This window comes from Alexandromys fortis, unplaced genomic scaffold (genome assembly GCF_014885135.2).
Source record: "Alexandromys fortis isolate MF-2015 unplaced genomic scaffold, M_Fortis_MF-2015_v1.1 scaffold_65, whole genome shotgun sequence".
Lineage (NCBI taxonomy): Eukaryota > Metazoa > Chordata > Mammalia > Rodentia > Cricetidae > Alexandromys > Alexandromys fortis.
Window position 1 is genome coordinate 9095230 of NW_026067986.1, and position 27189 is coordinate 9122418.

A 27189-nucleotide genomic window follows, 5' to 3' on the forward strand; every position below is an offset into this window, starting at 1 on the left:
CACAAAAGCAGTAGGAAGCTCAAAGGATTGTCTATGCAACAGAGAGAATGTGAGACCAATGAGTTATAACCAGCCACATCGGTGGTAGGATTTGGTACCATCAACATCATAATTAGGTTTCAGGAGTCAGCTGAGACCAATACCCAATCTCTGCTAACCTTATCTAATCTACTAGAACCTACAGGTTGGAAGTTCTTACTAGGGGAATTGGGATAAAATATATGAGGGCAGGGAAAAACTACAATACATTTTGACGCCATCAATTCTTTTTTAAGCTCACAGTGCCCTTCAGAAAGTCTTGGTGGTAGTGTACGTGTACTATGCAAAATAAGAGAACTCTTTCACACAGCATGGGAATGGCCTCTTACATCACCACCCAGTGACATTACAAAGCTGTTGCCCCCCACGACTTGGTTATCTATGTGATACCCAGGGCAAGGGAATCAATTCCTGCAATTTTCTTTTCGGTTTCCTCAATCATCACCTTCGGACAGTCTGACACGTATTAGCACTGTCACAGCTGGGGATCGTGAGGAAGAATCGGAACTCACCCTTCCGGGTTTTGCTGCTCCTTCTCAGCTTCCTATAAATACCAGAGGGAAAATGGTAGCTGCTATCGGAACACTGACTTCAACTGTGTATTTCATTTAGTTCGCTATTTGACCTTCAAATACCATGAAAACGTCTTTCCCACTGTTTCTCAAGAACCCTGAACTAATAAAGATTTCTGGACGCCTTCTAGACCTACTGAAGCAAAGGGACTAAATGAGAAAATGACGTCTTAAAACTAATCCCATCATTTTAAGAAACACTGATATTCCTTGAAGTCCAAATAAAGCAAATTCTGCACATTAAATAAGAACGCTGCACTTTGTCAGCAACCACTACACCTCTTGTAAAGCAATCAAAGATAAACACGCCCTAATTTCTGTATTACAGAAAGGACGTGAACATACTAAAAAGGAGACAGGATGTGGGCAACAGGCTGCCAAATACAGGAGCGTTTCCATGGTTTAAGACAGTGGTTTTCAACCTTCTTAATATGGTGACCTTTTAATATAGTTCTTTTTGTTATGGTGAACATGAACAATAGAATTATTTTCCTTGCTACTTCATAACTGTAATTTTGCAAGTGTTATGAATAGTAATGTAAATATATGGTTTTGTGATGGTCTTAAACCCTTTGAAAGGGATGTTTGACCCCAAAGGTTGAGAACCACTGTCAAAATAGTTTCCCTCTCTTTCTAAAAGTTGCTTTAATATAAAAAGGAAAATAAAAGTAGTCTGTATAATAATTTACTAACTCTACATATGTCTAACAATGTGAAAGAACTATGCTACATACTCCTCTACTCTTCAACTTCTGAACCCAGAGAAGGCAAAATGCAGAGACAAGCGTTTGTGTCATACAGGTTGGAATCTAAAGAAACATTACCTGTATGGAAAGGCCAGCCTTCTATTTTCACACATGGAAAATTGTATAACTTTCAGTGAAGAATAATGGTACCGGTCTGACTACCTCCCTGGAATGCAATAACACAAACGAGAAGTAAAGCCCTTGGCAAAGATCTGGAAGCCTGCAAGGGTAGAGAGGACACTGTACTTGATGATGTTGACATTTTGTGTTTCTCAGAAAAACCTTGCTTGAGGTTTGTCATTACTTTGTAGACATTTTACCATGAGGTCAGGTTGAGGTACACATGCAATATAATATTGGGAACCCTTGCTGTTCAGCACTTAAAAAGGAAGTGGTCTGTCATTCAGAAAGTGTAGTTTTCTGTTTCCCCAAATCTTGTGAAAATTACTTATGAGAAAAAAATTTTGTAAGCAGGAAGAAAATCGTATTTATCTATGTATCTAAAGGATACAATAATTTATAGTACCTAAATCTAGGTACTAAACACACACACACACACACACACACACACACACACACAAACACAGATACATGCCCATATAAAGATTTACTTTGAAAATTGTAACTTCAGACATTGATTAAAACCCCTGGATGAAGAACAAATTAGAGCATCCAGAGAAGCAATATTGTACTGACTCCAGAGGGCAAATAAAACATGAAAAAAATTTCCATGTCTGGCCCCTTCTCTTCAATAAGCTCAGTTTTACCTGCTCCTGTGCAAGGAGGAATTTTTGAGGGAGACAGCATCTTCTCCTTTAACCATGTTGAAGCTTGAAAAAGGTAATTTATTCTGATATAGGTACCAAAATTAAACATATTTAAATAATATTGTTTCCTGTTCACAGTAAGTTTCTGAAGGGTCACAGGGAAGACCTTTAGATTGGTCTTTGTACTTAGGTCTTGCTGGGTCATTGCAAAATAGTTTGTTCTAAATGCTGGCATTTTAATGGCACCGCAGACAGAAGACTCTTAAATACTCCAAAAGACTTAAACTTTGATGCCCAGTGGTAAGATAATTTCTGCTACAGCACCTCATAATGCTTTTTCTCAAGTTCAAGTATTGTGTCGTGTTTCTGAATCATTGTGTTGGTATCATTCTACGAACTCAGTATGTTACTATAAATTATAGTCCCCCCAAACTTAGAATATTCAAACTGTGTCATGTTTTGGTGTGCTTCTGGAATGCTGTCTATGGTGACTCTCTCACTTCCACTGCTAAGGTAATACCGACTGGTTCTTTAAATATTATCTAGATGTGTGGAAATAGGAAAGTTTCGTAAAGCAAAAACAATTCTTACATATGTTGTTTGCTTCAATATTTGGAGATGAATCTTGTGTCTAACAAAGAACCGCAGGGAGCAGAGTTAGAAGATGCTTAGGTGTCTGATAATTTGTGTATGACATTTCTCTGCTCATGTAGTGTTTGCTTTGCTTTGCTTTGAGTAAATGGTCATCCTTCCAACCACACAAGTATGTATAAGCCTTACAACGGGATGTCCCGTGAGACTGGGAGGAAGGCATTTTCTACCAATCTCATGTGACAGTCAGTGTATACTGAAGGAAAGTAGCATTCATGGCTTGCTGATCATTTATGGTGGAATCACAAACTGACTTCTTGGAACTCGGTTAAAATACAATTCATTTATAAACTAAAAATCAAACAAACTATAAAAGATACACAATTATAAAGATATATTCACTATGAAACAAGCTATGGTAAAACTGATAAAAAGCTAACTTAAGTTTTTAATATGCGATCCCATTTTTACTTTTGAGATAAGTACATTTCTCCTTTCCCTACATTTAGGAAATAATCAAGTTCACTGATATGTTAATCAAAATCATGCAGATGTTTCTCTCTCTCAATAATTGAGCTTATTCAGTCTTACCTAGTTTTCCCTAGAAGTTCCTCTAATGCATTCTTCAAATTCTGAAGATTTGCAAATGGAAGCAATTTATTTGCTAACAGTACAGATAGATAGATAGATAGATAGATAGATAGATAGATAGATAGATAGATAGATGATAGATAGATGATAGATAGATATAGATGATAGATAGATAGATAAGATAGATAGAGATGATAGATAGATAGATAGATAGATAGATAGATAGATAGATAGATAGATAGATAGATATAGATGATAGATAGATAGATAGATAGATAGATAGATAGATAGATAGATAGATAGATAGATAAGAGATAGATAGATGACCATGGTCTGGTCTTGGCAAACATTTGTGTTAGCAGGTGTGCAGCAATGTCATTCTGATAAGCAATTAAAACAGATATATAACTGGAGAAGAGACGTCACAGTCACTGGAAATAAACCCCGACTGAGATGCTTAATTACTGAGCCCTATAACTGAGGATCAACTAAAGGCAGATTAGGCCCTTGCATCGTGTACTTTCCCACCCAGGGACCGTTTCTCAACTCAGCCTGCAGGAGCTGAGGCGGGTGATCTGAGCTTCTCTGAACCCAAATCTCAGTAGGAAGTAATTAGTTACAGCCGCCAAACCTGTCGTCGTTAGTGAGCGATTCTGTCACAGATAAAATCTGCCTCAAAGACAGGGCAGGGGGAGTAGAGTCTGTGCGCATCTATTCCGTTGACTTCTATGATTTCCTAACCCCGAATCTTAGCAGGATCATGTTATTAAAATGTGCAAAGAGCCAAGGACTGATCTCCTAATGAACTCGCTGTAGTCTGAAAATCCCATTTGAAGCTGTGGCACTGGCTAATATTTTAGACGCTCTCCCTCACAGAGGCAATTTCATATCCAACTGGGGACAAAGGGAAACTCAACATTTAATAAAAATAAAATCCCATTCCAGAAATTGTACTGATGTTATATAAATTACACCAAAATCCTTTAAAAGAAGGCACCATTTTCAATTTATATGTGCTAATGTGTATAAAGTAATAGGGTTATGTGACATTAAAAAGCCCACGTTCAATTTCTTTTCCTGAGGTTCCAAACCCATGCTCTTTGGATTAAAACATAAAGCTTTCTGTAGACCCAAACTTGTTGGATCTGGTATACTAATAGTAGAACAGCCCTTAACTATCGTATGTATACTGGCGGTTTTAGTTTTGCCTTTTAAAGAACACAGGAATTATGCATGAGGGTAGAGCTCAGACATGAGAACTAGGGGGAAAACCATTAAGAGATGGAAAGTGAGCTATGTTTTGAGTGTGTGAGAGCATCCAGCAAGGGCAGGAGGAAGCACCACACTTGGGAGGATAAACCTGGCTATCAGCAAGTGCAACTGGAAAATAACCAAAAGAAGGAAAACATGGATGATCCAACGGAGTTCCCGCTCCGTGAAACAGAAGTTGTTTACCAATCAAGAAGGATAAGAGCCCTTATTGATTATTAAACGCATAGTAGTCAGCCTTGCAGCTGTAAGATATTCTGATGGAAAATATCCCACAGAACCTAGGATGCTGGGTGTCTTCTCTTTTTTTTCTTTAGGAAAAAAACTTAATCAAGGCCTTGGGCACAGACAAGAAATGGTTCTTAAGGAAAGTGAAATAGAGTCCAAATCTTTATTTATAATAAGGAATTATGCTTTCAGAAGTAAATGGAGTTTTTTTAATATTTATGTATTTATTATGTATACAATATTCTGTATGCCTACAGGCCAGAAGAGGGCACCAGACCCCATTACAGATGGCTGTGAGCCACCATGTGGTTGCTGGGAATTGAACTCAGGACCTTTGGAAGAGCAGGCAATGCTCCTAACCTCTGAGCCATCTCTCCAGCCCCGTAAATGGAGTTGATATGAATCCTGACAAGACCGAGTAAAATGAGCAGGGAAGACAGGAGAGTAGAGAAACTTCACGCCGTTTATCATTTGTACGTGCACACTGTCACGAGAAGCAGAGCAGAGGGCGAGCTCTCAGAATTCACCTTCCAGTAATCTCCCCAGAGCTAATGACCACTCCGACAAAAGATGCCTACCTCGAATTTCGTAACTTCAGTTTTTCATCTGATAATTCAAGTCACATGTTTTTATTTTGACATGTCTATTATAACTTATTTATAAAGCTAGTTCTTTCTCCATGTCCACTCAGCCTCAGCCTCGCTTTCCGACTTTCGATTTGATCGATGTCACAATTCAGTTCTCCAATTATAAATATTAACACTCTTATCCTCATGGTTCTTTGTGAGGGTTAATGAGAGGGTCAGAATGTGCCCACAAGGTTACTGCTAAGAGTTCTCACCTGTTTTTAAAGTCATTTCTGATTTATATATCCACTGTTGCACATTTGTATAGAATGGAGTTCTTGAAATATCATTAGCTTAAGGTTAACTCTGGGTGATTTCTGCCTGGTGAGATTAGAAGCAATATGTTAATTTTAATACTTCTGTGTTTTCCTGCACTTCCTAAATTTTAATCATTAGTATGCATCATATTCGGGCACATCATTATTATTCTTGGAAAATGCAACCAATTATCGACGCGCTAATGTAAATGGCCGACTTGCACACACATGACATTTTGTTCTCTGTGCTCTGCGACAGCTTCCCAGACCAAGGCTGCAAAGCCCACACAGGTCTTTAGGTCTTCAGAGGCTCTCGTTTCTTGTCTTTTGCTCTCTCAGTGTTCAAAGGCTCCATGCTGTCAGACCAACAAAAGGACTGACATGAAATCCATTTTTACTTCCTTGATGTAATATTAAAAGTTCAGGAGGAAAGCACTTCATTCCCACAAAAACGTAAGGAAAAGAACAAAACTAGGTGGCGATAAACATCCTTCCAGAAACTGAAGCAACAGGGAAACCACAGATGCCTCTGAATGTAAAGAAGATGTAAAACTGATTTGGAGATGAAGGTTCCCATATTGTATGCCATTGGAAGAGAGAAAATAATAACTTCAGTGGGATTTAAAATACATGTATTTGTTTACTGCCTAGAAGATAAAAGATTACTTTCTCTACAAATGTCTAAAAAAACTGTAGCGAGTACCATGAGCTGGGACCTTAGCTTACCTTCTAAAGAGCTTTGCTGTGCCTGGATGAGCTGGCCACTGCCTCCCCTCATACCGTGGAAGCAGGACAGCAGGAAAAGAACTGGAAGGACCTCGCCCCCAACTGTCTTGCTAGTCAAGGCAGTTACCCCTTAGTGCTCACAGGAGGGGTGCAGGGCACAGACAGATACAGCTATCACTGAACCCGCTCAGATAAAGTGGCCTATTTATAAGACGCACATATCCTTCCACTCCCTGGACTCATTTTAGATTACATATATTATAATAAAATCTAAATATTATGGAAACACTTGATATTCTGTACCATTTAAGGAACAAGTGCAAAAAAAAAAGTTAAGCTATATATCAGTATAGTTTCATGCCTCTGTTGGCTGAATTCAAAGATGCGGAGTCATGGGTACTGAAGTAGACGGTGTTTGAAATGAGGCCATGGGATGTATTAAGGATGCTGATTCTGACTCAATGTCTGTCGCTCCCCCAACCCACACGTGCCCGGTGTATTTCACCTTCTGTGACAGCTTCTCCTTCTTAGCATCACCGCTCAAGTCTCATGTCTGCCCCTAGAGCGCTCACCTCCTGCCCAGGGTTTCAGATGCTGCAGATGCTGATTTTAGCCACTCATCAAAACAACTCCCGGAATAATCTCCAGGAAAGCCTCCAATGTCTGGGCCATTTCTCAAGCACTGCCCCACTGTTCTGCTCTCTGCTCAGTTCCTTGAATTCACAATTCAAGCTTCAGAATTCTACGGTTTGACGTTTAAGGAGATCAATTCGTGCCATTTTCAAAAATATAATTTGTCCACAAATAAGTTTCTTTACCTACACTAATCGACAATACATTTCATTTGTTTCATAAAGACACTTTTCTTTTTCTGAAAATAAGACATTTAAATCAACTAAACTTACATGCTGTTTATATACACTGAAATGTACTTATATTCTTAAATTTTTACATATTTCTTTTCAAATAAATTTCTATCTTATTTATTTTGTTAAAGAAGAAAACAAGCATCTTTTTTTTTTCATTATACATGCCTATCCAAGTTCCCACTCCCTCCCCTCCTCCCATTCCCTCCACAAATGCTCCCACGCCACCCCCATCCTCTTCCTCAGAGAGGGTAAGGCACATTGCTTTGGGGAAGGTCCTGGGCCCTCGCTACTATATCTCGGCTGAGCAACATATCCCTCCAAGGAGAATAGGTTCCTCAAGGAAACGATAGACCTGGAGTAACAACCCCAATACCTTTACATCTGTAGCACATGTGATATCTTTAAAAACACAAAGCAATGCCATAGTTCAGTGCGGCAGCAAATAACTGGAATGAACGACTTCACTTCTGCCTCCGTTTCTAGGAACTTTGGAACACTGTTTAGAGCATTTTCAGAGGTAAAATAATAGTATACAGTAATTGAGCTTTTCAACTTGCTAATTATTTTAGTAATTGTGAGAAAACCTTGTGGGCAACTAATACCCTCTTTAAAAAACTGAATTTTTAGGAATTCCACTGATGTATATCTTGTCTGAAGAACTGAGAAGATACGTAGTCTACTGTCATCTTGATTTCTGAATTTGCCTTTTATCTAACAATCATACGGCCTACTCATTGCTCAACAATAAGCATCCAGGTATATTATGATGGCCATATTAATTTTCAGCATTTAGTATTAAAATACTTTATAACTTCCCACTACCAAGGGAGGGGGAATAGCCTTTTAGAGATTTCTGTGTTCTTTTTAAGTGTATATCAGTGCTGATATGTCACATAAAGAACATGGCTTATGGCTGCAGAAGCAGAATTATCTAGAATTCTAACAGAATGATAACATTCCCACATTGGATTAAATCAAACAGCAGCTAATTTACATAAGCATCCTTCTGTTTGCAAATGTTTGGAATGAACTTATTGTATGGACTCACATCACAGAAGACTAAGTCTAGAATTCTAGGAAACTTCTTTGGAAAGCTCTTGCAGAGGGGAAGGTATCATTGGATCCCGTGTTTTAATGAAAATTTCATAGCTGAATAAGCGAGATGGGCTATAGAAAATTCTTCTGAACTTTGCACACTAATTCTTTACATTCTTCTTGCACCACAACCAGAAAACTTGGCGAATTCTCATAGGCATTATAAAATTACTCTGAAATGTCCTAATAATTTAGAATTCTAAACCATCTTGGGTGTTTCAGAAATATATTACGTAAGTGTAACTTTTCCACGGTGATTTATGGTTCCACAGAGGTCGGTATGAACATGTTTCAGCCCTGATTCCTTTTTCCTTGATACAGTAGCAGACATTATATATTTCCTCCCCAATGAAGTTACAAAATAATAAAAATATTTCACAAAAGCTCAGTGTATGACATATTCATCAGAAACAACCTAAGCATTAATCAGATTACTCCGTTAATTTGAAATCTTTCTTTATCATGACTCATTAGGTCTCTTAATGGAACAGCTCGCTCTTCATTAACTTCTAGCGTGATACTCCCCAAGGAATTCTTAATAAGTCTGCATACCTTTCTTTTTGATCCTAGATTTGATTTTTAAAATAGGAAAAAAAAAACCTCACAAAATATTTTGCTTCAGACTGCACTTGTGGGAAACTCAAGATTATGTCAAGGCATAATCATTGCGGTGCTTTTCTTTACGGGTCTGTCAAACATTTCCTTTTCTGTTCATTCACCAGGCGAGCAGTACTCAATCTCTTGTCTGCCTGCAGGAAATGTCATTTGCTCCCAGTGAAACTCTCAGGGCGGCGACTGCAAACCATCACTGGTTACAGCGTCTGAAGCAAGCAATAAATAAATAAATAAATAAAATTCCTGACAAAGATTTGGAGTGGTTTGTTTCTGCTTTTCACCTAACAGTGAAAGCACTCAATTATTCCCAAATATAACAGCTAAGGCAGACTCCAGAGTTGACAGAATACTGTTTATGATGAAAATATCGCATTAATAATATGATTCTGGTATATGACATCAAATGCAATGATAGATAGATAGATAGATAGATAGATAGATAGATAGATAGATAGATAATCAAACATATCTATATATGTTTAATATATATCAAGCATATATATATGAAATGCAATGACATATATATTTAGAGAGAAATAGATACACATAGGAAACTATGGGATGGATAGATAGATAGATAGATAGATAGATAGATAGATAGATAGATAGATGATAGATAGATAAAATTATACATTCTTCTTCTACACTTGTTTGTAACTTATAATCAACTATGGAGGTCCATGTAATTAGGAACCTCTTCAACAAAATATTTAAAAAAAAAACAGAAAAATCACATCAATCTGATTTGAGTTAACGAAGTAGAAATTTCAACCAAGATAGGTTGCAAAGTGGCTGCTCCAATTACTGCAATGGGTTTCATTAACAATAACTCGAAAAGTTTAACAGCAGTGGAGTTCAGGGTACAATGTTTATTCCTGTGAGGTGCAAAGAGAACACATTCCATATCTATGTTTTTATTTTCCTATTTCAAATCCTTTTGAATGGATTTAGCTGAAAGTTTCAAACAGTGGGAGCCAAGATGTGGTGTGTGTGTGTGTAATGTGAATATTATATATATACATATATATGTACATATATATATATATAGAAAGAGAGAGAGAGCTTGATTTTGTTTTCTGTTTCTTTATATTTGTTTTTGAAGCCAAATAAGAACTTACAGATTAGCCGGGCAGTAGTGGTGCACATCTTTAATCCCAGCACTCGGGAAGCAGAGGCAGGTGGATCTCTGTGAGTTTGAGGACAGCCTAGTAGACAAGAGCTAGTTCCAGGACAGGCTCCAAAAGCTACACAGAAACCTTGTCTTGAAAAACAACAAACAAACAAAAAAAGAGCTTATAAAGTATAAAAGTTTAGAGGAGTGAGAAAGGGTAGTCAGAAAGTGCATAGCCTAATGAGATAGCAATCTTCAAAGCATACCGAGAGAAGAGCACACACAGCTTGATTCCTGTAGGAGACTCAACATCACTAGGAAATACTGACAGCTGATGGAATTCCCTCATTAAATTTTTCTTTGAAATTTATAGTTCAGGGTCTTTCTTGGCACTTATAGAGTTCTCCCCCAAGAGTCTCTATTCTTTTTCTGACAGTTATCTCTCTTCAGGAAAACCACAAGTTTTAAGGTCAAAGTCTATGTTTCTATTTACATTTGTTCATTTTTAGTCTCTAGAACAAAAGGATGCCCATTACATAAAATAACATGGCAATGTACTTAAGAATACATTGTTTCATACCTTATACTATGAATTTATTTTATATGTATATATTATGTATTTATTTTATACTTATAACATATGACTTGCAAATGATGTGTACATATAAAGACATGAGTACATACTTTCTGAGGAGTGATTCTAAGGCCTCTCATACTCTAGGCAAGCGTTCCACTACTAAATTACAACTCCAAGTACCCTTTGAACATATCCTAAATATAAACATTTAATAAAAGTATTAGGCGAAGATTCGAGAAGAGGTATGCATTTTAAAATAAAATATTTAATAAATGTCCTGTATGAAACATTTGTCACAAGTCTTTATTCAGGAAATCATTGTTACATGAATAACACAACAAACTGATTAAGATGAAAATCTGGCAGTATTCCACCTTCATAGAAAAGACAACTTAGCGATCCTCTGTCAGAAATGGGAGGGCACGGAAATGCAGCTTCCTTAAGGGTGATGTCTTTGAAAGTTTCTACTCTAATGTTCTAATTATAGAAATAGGTGGTGAATATAAAATCCATCTTTTAGATCCTGACAGCCTTATTTTCAAAATGTGTTCAGACTCTGTGACTCTTCTCTGGCCCCTAATCTCATTCAAGTAGCAATCACATCTGGCCCGAACTCAGTGAATTTATTTTTTGGCTAGTTATGGTCAATTTTAGATAAAAAATGTGTCTCAGAAATCAGGCACACTAATAATCCGAGGCGCTAAGGAGCCTGAGACAAGTGTTACAGGCTGAGGCTAGCGTGGCATAAACAGCAAGACCCGGTCTCAGAAAACAAGAGGAAGAATAGAAGAAAGGGAGAGGGAAGGAGGGAGGGAAGGAGAAACGTTTAGACAAGGCAACTGAGATGTCGGAGCTCACTGCTGCCCTTCATTGTCTTGTACATTGTTCATCACCCTGTAACTCCATGAGTATTTGAAGGATTGTCGTGAGATGCCGTATTCAGTGAGGGCATGAGATTAAACTTGTTAACCATCTCTTCTACTGGGAGTATACCACCATATGGCTATCGGCCAAATACCTTTAATACTATCACTCAGGGAGCAGAGGCAGGCAGCATGCATATCTCTGTGAGTTCCTGGCCAGCTAATGCTATAACGAGAGACATTTTTCTAAAAATTGGTAGCTGCTTCAATAGGGTTTTTATCCAATTATTGATTTGTACCTTAAATTAATTAAACCTGGTCTAGTATGTTGAAAAACAGGTTATAGGAAAGCAGGAGCTTTTGAATTCCTTGATTATAGAGCATAATTCTGCAGAACAAATACGTGTTTGCCACATGCATTCTGGGAGTTTCTTCCTTTTTATATTTATTCTATCTCTAAAGGCAGGCTTCCGATGATCTACACCACATTGATCTTGTAACACATTGTTTTTCCTTAGGTTATAACCTGTAAACTGAAAAGAATTGCTACAGAATACACAGGAAATGATGATAAATTTCCATTGAATTAGCACTAATGATGTCACGCCACATAATAAAATATCAGAACTAATGAACCTTACATAGACTGACACTTATTCAATAATAACCTGCTATTCTGTATCCACGTGTGGTTCAAAATGATTTCAATACGAAGATCAAGAACAAAATTTTACAGTCAGTTACTTTGTAAAATGAAAGGAGGTGAAACTAAAATGCACTCTTAAAAAGAAATTAAAGGGACAGGAATATTCAAGTAGAAAATTAAAAATTAAAGATTTCTCAAATGAACGTTATCATGTATTTCACAGGGCACAACTGCCATTCTAAAACATTTATGTCAAATTAATCTCCTTAATATAAAACCGGTGCATGCCAAAGGTGAAGTGATGGCAATATTCTAACAATACTCTTTTTTCAGCCTTCATGAAAGCAGTTATATTCCTGTTCTCAGTATACTACCTGTTCCTATGTTGCATCTCTTTTTATCTGATGTTTATCACCTTATTTTATGAATTATGATTTTCTACCATTCTGTAAACTTATTACTAATGCTTATGCCATTAAAATGGCTTCCCAGGAGGCCTAATGAGTTCATCTGCTGTTCAAGATTAGCTCTCATGGAATTGCAGAGATGGTTGAAATCTCGTATGTTTAGTTTACGACTTAACCGACTCTTCTGTCATCCAAAAGAGTCTTCTCAGTTTCCCTTTCCAGTTTTGTCCATCATGAGACTTCTGAGCAGAAGTCCTCTGTGCAAACTCCCCAAGTTATAATGTCAATATTCAGTCAAATTCTAGTCTCGATACTGTGAGGAAATCATTTTGTAGGAGTGCTTTATGCCTACACTCAATTGATACGTTAGAGATAAGGCAATTACTCTAGATAATCGGGCCAGGCCTGACGCAAGCAATCGAAAAAATCATTGGAATGAAACGGAGATGAAATGTGTATTTCTCAGAGAAAGAAGGGAATTCTACCCCTGTGATCTGCAAGGTCAGCACCTGGCAAGAACTTCCAACGCCCTCTAATTTCAATGGTCCATTATGATTCTCTCTCTCTCTCTCTCTCTCTCTCTCTCTCTCTCTCTCTCTCACACACACACACACACACACACACACACACATACACACACACACACATACACACACACACACACACACGCCCTCCCCCCCTTATCATTTCTCTTGTCTTGGTATCAATTGCTGTGATAAAATTCCATGACCAAAAACACTTTGGGGAGGAAAGGGTTTATTCCCATCTTACAACTTTCAGATCACATCCCATATCCCGAAGGGAAGTCACAGCAGGAACTCAAGGCAAGAAATAAAGCAGAAGTCATGGAGGAACTCTGCTTACTAGTTTGCTCTGTCAGCTTTCTTACATAACTAAGGACTAACTACCCAGAGTTGACACCCAAACTGAGCTGGGCACTCCTACATCAATCCTTAATCAAGAAAATTCCCAACAAACTTGCCTATGAGCCAATGTTATGGGGTCTTTTTCCTAATTGAGAGTTCCGCTTCTCAAAATAAGCAGCTTGTGTCAAATTGACATATAAGTAGTGGACGCAATTCTAATGATCCAACTTGGTTGACCAATCTTTGATAATTGTTTTAGCACTTGTAGTATTCCAACTGCATCCGATGTGTGCCTTCCTCACTGTGCTCATGCTAAAACTACTCTGCCACACCTGTCAAATGGAAACGGCATTCCCTATTGTAAACTTTGGGAGTCCTACCCCAGAGGGGTGATGTACTATTCTCTGAGTCTCTACAACTTCCCACGAGTGTCATGTGAGTGGCAGAGAACGTGGTATGTGCTGGTTGATTTTTGTCAACATGACATAAGCAGGAGTCACCTGGGAGGAGCGTACCAAGGTGAAGAATCCCCTCCACGAGACCAGCCTCCGGGCATGTCAGAGCTACACTTTCATGATTTGATGATTTCACGATTGATTTGGGAAAGCTCGGCCCAATGTGAGCGGTGCCAGAGCTAGGCAGGTGGTTCTGAGTAGTACGAGAGGGAACAAGCCAGTATTCCTCCATGGTCTGCTGCCTCTTGGTTGGTTCTTGCCTTGAATCCCTGTCCTGGCTTTCATTGAGGGTGGGCTGAAACCTACTATCCAAATAACCTCTTTTCTTCCCAAGTTGTTTTTGGTCAGTGGTTTATCACAGCAATGGAAACCACACAAGGGCATATTGTGACCTTTATCCTGGCTATCGTGCTTACTGATGATAATAGATGCTACACAAATATAAGCATTTTCTATAGAGCTCTGGGGTATACCAACATTCAGTAAAGCTTTAACCAACAATGCCTTATACACAGTAAGCATCTAAATCATGCACACATACCCTGTTATTATCACATTCAGTTTATAAAAACACAAAACTTTAAAGCCAAATAAACCCCAGTTTTTCAGCTTTCTCAACTAACAGTGCAAAATATTCAGTGTTTCACTATTTGTTTCCTAACATAAAGTTATGATAACATTGCGATTCAGTATACAAGGCCATTAGAAACATCAATAGTAACAGAAGTCATGTAAAAGTTCACCAGTACCATAGTCTCCTGTGTCTATAAGGGTTGAATGAAATATACTTCAGTGACAATGTCCGACACTAATACAAAAATCATTTATAATAAAAACCGACTATAGGACTGTCATTTTGATAAGTTTTGTGAAAAATAATAAGTTTTGTAAAAAATAATTAGTACATGGTTGCTAATATTTATTGGGGATTTATTTTATGTTATGTGTTGTTTCCAACTTCATCTACCTTCTTTTTATCTAAAACTACTCGTGTAAGAAGACCCTAAGAGAGGCATACATAGATCTAACCAACATGGGTTGTAAGAAAAGACAAGCTCTCCTGAGTAAATTTGGAGCATGGGGACCTTGGGAGAGGGTTGAAGGGGAGGAAAAAGGAAGAAAGGGGAGGGGAGAAAAATGTAGAGCTCAATAAAATTCAATTAAAAAAAAAAAAGGAGGAGTTGCTGTTACTGACTCCCTTATTCTTGGATGCATAGTCCAGGGAGAGGAAAAATTAAATGGTCTGCCCAGTGATACATAGCTAAAATTTTTAGTTAGGCTGTAGGCCAAGGCAGTCTAGTTCCGTGGCCTGTCATCTCCCATGCTGTACTAAACCACTTCCTGTGAAAATGAACCGACTTTTCAGATGGTAAATGGTCTAACAAGAAGAGAACACATCTTTAAAATAGGTTCACTAAAAAGACAAGCACGGCAGAGAAGGGAAATGAATGTTCTTCCATTGCTGCAACGCTCCTTGGTGTTCCCGTGATATATATCCTCACAGATTGGGTAAAAGAAAACAGATGAGGCTAACCTGCTTTCCCATAAAAAGCTGCGTAACTCTAAGTGCACGTAATAACACCTAGTGCTTTATTCATTTATTAAACAGTGGCTCTGTGTGAGGCCCTGCCGCTGAAACCCTATGAATTGACGGATGCTGGTCTCTGTGTGGGAAGCGCTCTATGGTTTTCCATTTGTGTCAGTAATTTTACGGTTATCGTCTGGTACAGCGCAAGCAACGGAACCCCGGCTCCATAACAGATCTCCATTGCTGTAGTACCCCTGCAGTAGTAAAATAAAAGGTAGTTCTAATTAGAATAGAGTCTCCCAATACTAACAAACCGGAGTTCCAATATGGTGCATTGTCCTTACGGAAAGATGAAATAGCCCTGATGCCCTGATAGCTTCACCTAAAGGATGTCACTGTACCATGACTGTCAAGGCCTGACAATGCAGCCTAAAATAACAATAGCTGTCTTAAGCTATGTGTGTGTGTGTGTATGTGTGTGTGTGTGTGTGTGTGTGTGTGTGTGTGTGTATCACATGCTGTTTATGATAAATACTCAGCAGGATAGGTAATAATTTTTTTTCGGGTTCAAGAATTATGATAAGCAGTGCAATCAGCCTTCATACCAATCATATAGGGAAATTAGTAAGCATACAACAATTTCAGGACTATTTCTGAGGCATGGGAAGTATTAGAACATTTTTATTTCTCTATGAAATCACATTTTTTTTTCTGTCCCTATCAAATCCCAGTTCTGAGTAGCACATTCTGTGGTCACTTCGTCCTCAGTCCTATTAGACACGTCTTCTTGCCGACAGGGACATGAGCCAACACTGCTGAGGGTCCCACTAAGCACAGTTGATTTTCTGCTGGATAATGTTTTTCATTTTATTTTCTGAAATAATCCCTGAGTCTTTGCTCATTATATCGCGGAGGATAGTTTGTTAACCTATAAAAACCTCAAGTTCTCCTTTAAATATTGAAGTTTCCTATGCCCTCCATGTCTTCAGAGTCCAGCAACTTGAGCTTGCCTTAACCCAGTATTTAAAACCTCAAATATTACATTTTTCATGTCTCTGCAAAATTTTTAATCAGATTTCTCTGGAAACAAGTTCAGATCTTTTGCTAAATACGAAGTCTCATCTCTCTTTAATGGACCTTTTACAACTTACGTCCCTTCAAACAGTAGATCCAATCTTTAAAATAATGGCACATGCATTAGTGTTTTGGCTGCCTCATCAAAACACAGTAATCCAGGAAAGAATGGAAAAAATAAAGGACATTTTGTGCTTTTATGTTTTCCATTTCATTTGCTTATTTTCTTGAATTCCAATTACACATTAAAATTGCATCTCACTTTTCCAGAGTAGTTTTTATTTGTTTTCGATGAACCACAATATTAAAATGCATTAAAGGAAGTCAATTTGAAGTTGTTTAATTTCCCGGAGTCTATGACATTGCCAAATAACTTAAATAAGAGTCCAACTCATAATAAGAAAAAGCATCAATTAAAATACATAGATCAAGAAACTACAAAAGGTATACATTTCTTTTTAAATTAATTTAGAGATTAAAATGATTTTAATAAGTCATTTAATAAGTAATGAATTTAATAAGTAATGTTACACTACTTATTTAAGCAATGTCAAATTAGTTTCAAAGATCACTTACCAGGAAACGTTGACGCATTAGCAATTTTTCTAAAGTTAGCACAATTATTCAAAACAACACATAACAAAGAAAAATTAGACAATATCCTAATAACTATTTTACCTTTGCATTATAGGGGATGTAATGTTTTGATAGAGCTTCAGGCGTATGCATCCATGTTTTGTCTGTAACAGAGAAAATGCAGTGTTGGATTAAACCATCAATTTTTATAATGAGGTTTCTACATTCTCACCTGAAGGAAATCTATATTGGGGAAGGCAGTCCAATCTTCTGAACTTTCTTACATTAAGAAAGTAAAATGTTGTAACTGGAAATGATTCAGGCATTTATCCTTTTCTTACTATAGAAGTCACTCATGAATAATTGGGGTGTTGCTATGTAGCCAAAGCTAGCCACAGCCAATTTGCTGTCCTTCGGTTATCCACGCTTGCTCTTCCCCTGGTCTTTATTTGATAAGAGCAACATAGTGGAGCAATAAGCAAAAACAATTATACAAGTTAAGACAAGTACCTGTCTTTTTTTCATTCAATGCTTTCATGAATGCCAAGGTATATTTCATAATTGCCAGATAATAAAAATAATGTCCTTTAAGAGTTACGATAACTTTAGCAACAGGATTTGTGCATTTTAAAGGGAAAATACATTAAGGGAGGAGGAAGTGCACGTGAATGAAGTTGAAATACTTTAGTTATTATGTTCATGGAACGCCATTAAGACAATCCTTATTTTAAATTAGAAAAACAATAGTTATCAGAAGTTTTGAACATGAATGATATTAAGCATATTAATTGGAAATGTAGATAAAGATAATGAAATATTAGAAATAAAGTATTTCAGAAGGGATATATTGAAGGGCAGGAGAGCAGGCTTGGCAGTTAGAGTGTTTTCAGAGCAAGCATGAGGCCCTGAGTTCAGATCTGTGGTATAGATGGAATGGTGGCCCCATCGTCCTGCTCACTGCAGCCCTGGGTAAGAGAGACACGAGCAGCCCTTGATCTCACTGTCTAGCTGATCTCATTAAGGTAAAGAGCTCCAGCTTCAGTGAGAAACTGTGTCTCAAACATTAAGATAGTCACTGACAGAGACTCCAATATCAACATCTGACCCCCACAAATACATACATACACAAAAACATGTATATGGATACAAAGTCAGATTTTCATATTAATGAGTATTGAATGCTGCTTATATTTAATTATCTATATTTTCATTCAATGTTGTATTTTACTTTTATGTTCCATGTAATTCCCAAATACTATGGTAAATGTATAAGGGGAAAAAGTAGCCAAGGTTTACATAAGGCAAATTTATCATCATTATTTTTTTTAATTGCATTTGTTGGTGTAAGACTTTTAAATATATGGATATATCTTATTTCTATTAGAGAAGTTGTACGTATATATTATTCTTCAGGGTACCTTAAAATCAGAATCAATACGACAAATAAAATAGAATTTTAAAATATGACTTGTTTTGTTTTTCTAACACAAGATCTCACAATGTATCCGTGAATGGGCTGGATTTCATATGTAGACCAAGCTGACTTCAAGCTCTAAGAGATCTTCCTGCCTTTGCCTCCTAAGTACTGTGAACGAAAGTGTATGCCAGTAGAAACAATAAGTAAGTACACATAGAAAGGGAACATTGGTTACCAACAAAGTATTTTCAAAATTAATTTGCAGTGATTTTAAAATTACACTAGCAGAAGCCAATATGATTTCATTAATATGTGTTTTAAAAACTGAAGAAGCAGAAAGATATATATGTGTGTGTGTGTGTGTGTGTGTGTGTGTGTATGTATATATATGTCTTTTTACCTTTCTATATATATATGTATGTATTCAGAAATATATGTATATATATATTCCTATAATTTTACTTGTTTTAGGACAATACATAATACCTATATTAAACACATTTATGTGCTAGCATGTTTCTAATATAAAATATTGAAAGGTCAATACATCATGGCTATATCTATTTCTCTGCGCATAACATAAGAAAAGTACCTACTTCTACTATATTACATTTAATATTAATGTTAATGAATATAAAATAAAATTTCCATAAAGAAAAAAATAACTTAATAGTTTTTGAATGCTGAACATTATTACAACTAAATTTACTCATCAAAATGTCAATTGACAAACAAAAGAAGACAAAAGTGAAACCCGTCACAGTCTAACTTAGAGGCGGAACAAAATACTGATCAAGAATTTCCTGACTAGGATAATCATTAAACTTAATGGGGATTGAGGAATTGGGGCAGAATAAAGCACTGTAAGAAACCACAAGTGTCTTGTATTTCCAGTTTCCCCGTGGTTTTCCTCCCACTGTGCACAAATGTGCCAAACTCATGTTCCACTGACTACGTCAATGCGAAACAATCCATATCTCTTTCAAGTAAATATCGAATTGAAGACGGGGGCTTTGTGAGTCAGACAAATATAATCAGATCTATGTATAGCAAAAGGTCTGGTCTTTGTGAACCAGCTGATGAGTGTGACCTAAGTATTTTACTGCAGACACATGTATTCTGAGGCTGGTTCTAGATTTTGTATTACAAAAAGGAAATACTATTTCCCTTCTGGTGGGTTTTAAATCAGAAGCATACATGGAATTCTCAACTCTACTTCCTGTGAAAGAGTTATAATTACTTCCGCTTTTATTTCTGGTCTTGTCAGGTTGTATGTGCCAGAGCATCTTTGGCTCACTTTATTTGCATCCATAAAGTTCTTGGCTAGCATGCACGGAGCCTTGCGTTTTCTCCTTGGCACCTCATAAACAGGTGCAATGGTACATGTCTGTAATTGCAACACTTGCATCATGGAGGGCAGATGATCAAAATTCAAGTTCATTCTCCTAGGCCAGAAGGGGATAACTCAATCCTGGATTACTCAAAGAGAGACCAAAGTTGGGTAGAGCACACTTCAACTGGCTTCACTAAATAAAATAAAACACTAATGCTGTAGTTTCTAGCTCTGGACTATCTATTTTCCATATATTAAATAATAACGGTTATTTTTACTGTTGGGTCACTTTTTATTACCCAAAAAACTTAAAGTCAATTTCCAAAATTGATACAATAATTATATTTTCTATACCATTCTTTGACAGCTTATAATATCTACTTAAATTTATAGTGTAGAATGAAACTTACAATTGCTTAATCTATAATCTTATCATAGATTTCAGATAAATTATTTTATGCAATTTCATAGCATAGCATACAATTGCTAGAGAACATATAAAATATTTATATTATTATGAAAAAAAGCACAATAACTCTACTATTTAATTAGGGTATGACCAAAATGTATTAGTAAGTACCTCTTGTAGATGTGATTTGTTCTAATAGGAAAAGCTAATGTGTTATTTCTGCTTTATTAGCAATAGTGACTTGACGCCCAATTTCTCTTACCTTTCTTCCTGCTGAAGGCACGGTTCATGATGTGGGTCCACCCAATTGCTTCGCTCAGTAACACGAAGTATCCTGTTAAAACACAAACAAAGCATTGTTGACCAACTTTCTCTGTGTTTACAGTGATTTATCTGCTTTTTTATTTTTTAATTTTTATTTATTTATATATGTATTTATTTATTGGAAGAAGGTCTTGCTATGTAGCCCAATCTGGCTTCAAATTCAGGGCAATTTTCCTTCCTCAACCTCACAAGTCTTGAGATTATGGTATTCCTCATTATACCCAGCTTTAGTGAGTTTTAAATTACAGAGCCTTTAAAAGCTGTGAAATAGTCAACAAGCAATTGCCTACCACATGGCAATAGATAAATATAACCAGTATGTAATACTATGAGGGACAGAGTTAAGTGCAATATATCTGCTCCTTAATAACTGAGATACACTTATGGACTTTTTGTTTTGCAAGATGAGCTGTCCAACTCAGATACTTCATTTTACTTAGCTGATGTTTTCATGTAAAAATTACTTCTAGATGCCTTCTCAGAGATACTGTGTATTAATAGTGTATGAGGAAGTTAAGGTTAGCATCTTTATTTGGAGGCCCAGGAAGAGTTACCTTTTGGATGAATGTGGAAGGAATGTTGTATTGAAGATGCAGACACTCTTTAAGAGATATTACACTGTTCCTCATGTTTAGTAGGACTAGCTAATGTTGCCAAAACATTTCCAGATGACTCAAAAGACTTTTTGGAATTAAAATACTTTATTCTTTTATAACTCACATTGTCATTTTTTAACCACTGCTTCAATTATATAAAGTTAAAATATGTTTAATAAAAGATCAGGTAGGCAAAATGAAATGTCTAGGTTGGAAAGCCCATTTTGCAGCCAAGTGATTGAACGTGTAAATGTATTTATAAAAGGATTTTACTTTTAAAACCATAATAGTTTTCTTATATATCTCTGCCAAGGAGAAATTCAAAATTGATTGCATTTGTCTTCAACAAGTTCAGAAGCAAAGTAACCTACTTCCTTAACTTCACAAATATAATAAACAATATGCATGCCTTGGAAGACTTTGAGCTGACATATTGCAGCACTTAACTCTGTCCCTAAATAGTATTCCATAATGTTTACCTTTATCTATCTTCCAATGAAATCCTGATCACAGAAATCAATGGACATTCACATGTTCAATAAAGGATCCCAATTCTGTGTGCTTCCGTCTTTCAAACATCAAGAGAGCAGGGGGACTCGCGCTAAGGCCTCTCCTGTTCAAAGTCCAAAGTCCAGTTGATAGAAGAAAAAGACCAAGCACCGACTATGACTCTGGGAACACTTTCCCCACCACATTCTTCAACTCAGTCTTGCCACTTACTCAGGATAAGTTTACCAACCCTTTCACCCTGAGTGTATCAGTCAGCATAGAAACTACTGTTCCAGAGATGCTCTCAAAACTCAGACTAGCGCTTAAAACATTGGACTGCGCAACAACACCTCTCATTAATCTCATATTTTCAATCATTTCTCTACTTGCTTAATAGAGGAATTTCTAGCCCAGGGAGATGCAACCCAGTCAGATCCTTACAACCTCCCCTGAAACTAAGGTCTATAATTGTTCATCTCACAGCCCCAGAGAAGAGAAAATCACACAGAGAGTCTAGGGGTACATGCAGAAACTACTCTGACAGAAAATCTGAAGAATCATCCTTCAAGTTTAGAGAGAGAAAGGCCATTACACAGAAGCCAACCACAACGAGCAATAAGAGAAACTAATTTCAAGAGAATTAGATTAGTGAGAAAAGTCTCCTTTTATCACTGTGGAAAGAATGAAGCCAGAATTGAAACTGACAAAGTTTAAAAGGAAGATCACCCCCCCCCCGGATGAAACTGTTTCCAAGAACATTCTCATCTCGAATGTATACTCAAGAGGATGTTAAAGATTCGAGCATCATTCACATCTCAGGAAAATACAATTCATATACGCAGTCAAATATCAGGAGTGCAACAAAACCAAAAGCTGAAATGTGAAATAAAGACAAAAGTCAACGAAAACTGACCCAGAGAAGGATGGTGGATACGTGAGAGCTGCTATGGCCTGCTCTCATGAGAAGAGGCAAAGGTCTGATGAAAGAGGAACATGCAACGATGGCGCATTGAGGTGACACCTGATTTGTAGACACAACTCCTAGCTCACCTTGAGCCTTTAGCACTTCCTGCCGCTCGCTAGGGATGTATTTTAGCATGTTCTGCAACGGTTGGAGGAGCAAAGAATGGACTAAAAGGTGCATCTGGGTTCTTGGTTTAATTAATCAAAAAGGAAAGTAAAACTATGCACCCTATCCTTCATGGCATTTAAGTTCATGAGTTTAAATGGCTTTATTTTGATAACAGTGGGGTTTTTTTTTTTTACCTAAGAGGATTTCAGTAAGGTACACCAAAAGTCCTTTCTACAGCTGTGTCTCTTGCACTGCACAGTCAGATCTTGGGTCGATGCTGGCACATCACAAAAGGCTGTGTAGTTATCCAGCAACTAAACGCTGCGTTTGTTGTCTGGCATCAGCCTGGAGGGGCCCCACCATTCCGTCTCCAGGTGAGGACATGGGTTCCCACATCCTTAGGACCAGAAGGTGACCCACAATTCAGAACAGTCCCTTTCCTGCTGGTGACAACTTGGTCCTCGTATGTGTACTTCACTGTGTGATGCTGAGCTAAACTGCTCCGACTCTGACCACGTTTCAGTAGTTACACACTGAGGTTTCATTATGATTCTTCCCAATGCCAATTAAACTATTTTCTTCCTGGGTTTTCATTAAGAGTTTGTGTCCTTAATGAGAGTCAGCTCTGCATTTCTCTAAATGCGATAATTACACAGAAAAATAATGTTGGTAAGAAAAATATCCTCAGAGACTAATGAATAATTAATAGAAAACACAATTGTCTCTGCTGAAATAAACATTTACCACATACTTGACTTGTGTGGAGTGTGGAAGACCTGAATTCTGAGGTTTGCTTTTGAACTACAAACTCTGTTCTTTGCAGAAATCCAAAGCAATACTTTATCTACTTTAAAATAAAATCCCAGCTATTCTATTGCAGCAATGTGCATACACCTATGCTATCTTCTCTTTTTTTAAATTGTGAACATGGTACTGTAATTCAGTAAATCTGCAGCCTTGGTCATTTCATCAAATATTTCTATATCTGTCCTAGTGACCGATTGCCGTGGGATTCAATTACAGAGGTGAAGCTGTCTTTGGCGAAACCGCCTGAATTCCTCTGACAGACTAGAATAAACAGTATGGTTGCCTAGTTAATGCTGGTAGAGCCTAAAACTAAAGAATATAGATTTCTATGACTAAAATATGCGTTCTATTTTATCTCTACCCAAGAAACAATAGTATAAACTTTTGATTCAGTTTCAAATATTCCTTGTGTCACTGAGGTGCTGCACTTGAAAAGAAGTTGACATTTGAATTCTTTTCCTTGGTAAAAAAAAAAAGTTGATATGTTGGCATTTTGACAATAGGCACAGTTTTAAAGTTACACCAAGTGTTAAAACTCGGTAATTATAAATATGTCTGAACTTACTGCTTTAACCATTTTACACATGTTTTAATGGCTGTTTTAAGATAAACAAAACAGATGGCTCTTTTAAAATTTAAATATTATCATTCTCTGATTTCTTGGGGATTTCTTTCTTAATTTAATAGAACCATTTTTATCATAATGAACTCAAGAGAATATTACACAGCAAGATGGTTATTATAACTACATAGCAGCTCACTGAGCAATAAAGAACAAGGGTCTGGGCAAAGGTTTGAGATTACTCTTTGCCACTTTTAAAACAGGACCTGAAATCATACATTGTCCAACTTAAGTGGGCAATCAGAATAATGGGAGACATTTTCCTGACGTGAAACCAAGGTGTAGGGGAAAGGAAGGCTTCAGACATTAATGCTTTCCTCACCATGGGAACAAGGATGGATACACTGGCCAGGCCTGCACATATAACTACTTAGACATAGTAAATATCACCTTCTGCTTTTGCCATTGCTACCATGACCATTTTCCTTTTAACTTTAGTATGACCATAGTAAGCTCTTTTTTTTTTTTTTAGTTTTCTATTTTGCTTACCTATTAATAGTTCAATTATAACTGGTAAAACATTTCTCCTCATCACCTGTCTGAAAGTAATGTACTTGACCCTGGGCCTGTGATTCAGGAAACAAACAAAAATTCAAGAAATGTTCCCTTCTCTTCTAAATTTGAACACAGCAGAGACCATTTCTCAGATGGCTTAGGTGAGATTCGGGGTTCTTTTTGTAGTAAGCACAGGCAACTGTGACTCCAAAACCATATTCTTCACTCTATATAAACGGTAAGCCGAACTGCTTGTGTACAAGACAGGAAACACGTGCCGCTTGTCTTAATCAAACTTCTTTAATGTCTCCGTTGCCAAGATTCCAGGATGTGGGCAATCCCATCATCCCCAACACTTCCTTCCTGAGCTGCTGCCAGGCTGACCTGAAGGTGAATCATTCTCAGATACACTGCCCCAAATTCCAGCCTTCTTCACCCCGGCCTACCCTGCATCCAGTCCCCACCCTCACCCCCACCTCCACCCCCACCCCCACCCCCACCCCGCCTCTTTTACACCTACTCACACTGGAACTGGAATGTTCTCATAAGCCTCTTCTTACCGAAGATTAGATTTAGTTTTTCTGTGACAAATCATTTGAACACATTTAGAAAACTTTTGGCAACTAACCTCAACCTACTTGGCTGAACTAATTTGAAAATCTCCCTTTCGGGGCATCCATTCAAACAACGTAGCCATTTCATCCCTGCACTAATGAGTGCTTCCGTATCTCTGTCTACAACAAGCCAACAAATGAATTAGAAAATGATGCCCTAGAAAAGCACAGGGATTTGAACGCTAACAGAATGCACTTTTTCCATGCTTAGCATGGAGGAAATACCTATAGCAAACATTAGTTGAATTCCAAACCAAATAAGCTGTTTCTTAAAAAAGTACACATTCTCCTGATGACATAAAAATAAACATGTGCCTCCAAAATTGGCTGAAAAAATTTAATAGTTTAAGGGCATATTGTCTCAAAAATATAATCAGGGTAAATAAGTAAACTTTTTAAATGTATTTACATTATTCAGTATGAGTGAATAAAAATGAGTCTGAGCGGTCCCTGAGCTGGAAGTGACCTGAGTATCTCCTCCCTCAGGACTTGCTTTCATAGGACCAAACAGAACCATGCAGGCTCTCAAAGGAAGGGAGTAGCCATATGTCCTACCCAGCTATGACATCTGTGGGCCACATCAAGGTCTAGAATGGCACAATACCGCTATGAGTAGTAGCTACCACCACCCTAACTGGATTAAGACCCACTCAACATCATGAAGAACAGAGCGCAGATCTCAGTAACTATCTATATAAGTAAGCCACGCTGCCTACAAACGCCTATAGATACAGCTCTGAGGCCTTGGCATCTTCTTCTATCCTTTCCTCCATTCATGCTTACTCTTTTCACACACCCATAAATAATTTCACACACCCACACTCACCTACACACACACACACACACACACAGAGAGAGAGAGAGAGAGAGAGAGAGAGAGAGAGAGAGAGAGAGAGAGACTTTTAAAAAGCCTTCTCTTTAGGAAGTGTTTGTCCTTAGATACCAAATGAACAGCTCAAAATGAGTGGCTGACTTCAGAGTTGTGTAGTAGGTAGGAATCGATACATAATGACAAAGTGCCCGGCTTACAGTTGATAGCTCAGTTCAGAGTGTGCTGGTTAGTTTTAAACATCAAAATTGACACAATCTATGGTCCAGGAAGTAAACAAATTTAGGATCCATGGGCATATAAATAAAACTCTCCATTATTGAGTATGAAACCTAACAAATTCTGTAACAAGTTTTTCTCTGTCCCGTCAGCCAGCTCCCTAATAATGACACAGAGAGATTTCTTAATGATGAAAGCTCAGTCTTATTAAGCTTCTTTCTAATTAGTTCTTATAATGCAAATTAACCCATTTCTGTTCATCTACATGCTGCCAGGTGGCTCGTGGCTTTTATTTCTTGCCCTGCATGACCCGCTTCTTCTGGGTCTGGCTGACAACTCTGCCTTTCTTCTCTGAGTGCTCTCTGTCCCCAGAAGGCCCAGCTAACCGCTCCCTGCCTAGTTATTGGTCATTCAGCTCTGTATTAAATTATCTTCATAGACTGTAAAGAATATTATGCAATAAACTACCACATAGGTCCACATTAGAGAAACTGCCTAGGTGAGATTCACCTGACGGCACATCTGTGGGTGGTGACATCCTCGAGGCATGGGGTTTTGAGCAGTATAAGAATATTAACCTTCATCAGGCGATGAAAGGAGACAGAGACAGAGACCCACAATGGAGCACCGGACTGAAATCTCAAGGTCCAAATCAGGAGCAGAAGGAGAGAGAGCACAAGCAAGGAACTCGGGACCGTGAGGGGTGCACCCACACACTGAGACAATGGGGATGTTCTATCAGGAACTCACCAAGGCCAGCTGGACTGGGTATGAAAAAGCCCGGGTTAAAACCGGTCTCGCTGAACATAGTGGACAATGAGGACTACTGAGACCTCAAGAACAATGGCAATGGGTTTTTGATCCTACTG

The 27189-nt window shown here is 37.6% G+C and overlaps 1 protein-coding gene across 3 annotated transcripts in view; it reads right to left on the reverse strand.

Annotated features, from left to right (window-relative positions):
- Window positions 1-27189, reverse strand: part of Gulp1 (GULP PTB domain containing engulfment adaptor 1) — a 210703-nt gene that overhangs the window by 54402 nt on the left and 129112 nt on the right. For all 3 annotated transcript variants that reach the window (XM_050159174.1, XM_050159173.1, XM_050159172.1), the window contains 2 exons: window positions 20516-20587; window positions 17197-17258 (listed from right to left, as the gene is read on the reverse strand). In XM_050159174.1, coding sequence (XP_050015131.1) covers window positions 17197-17258; window positions 20516-20543 — 90 coding nt within the window. In that variant the 5' untranslated portion in view covers window positions 20544-20587. The remainder of the gene's footprint in view (window positions 1-17196; window positions 17259-20515; window positions 20588-27189) is intronic.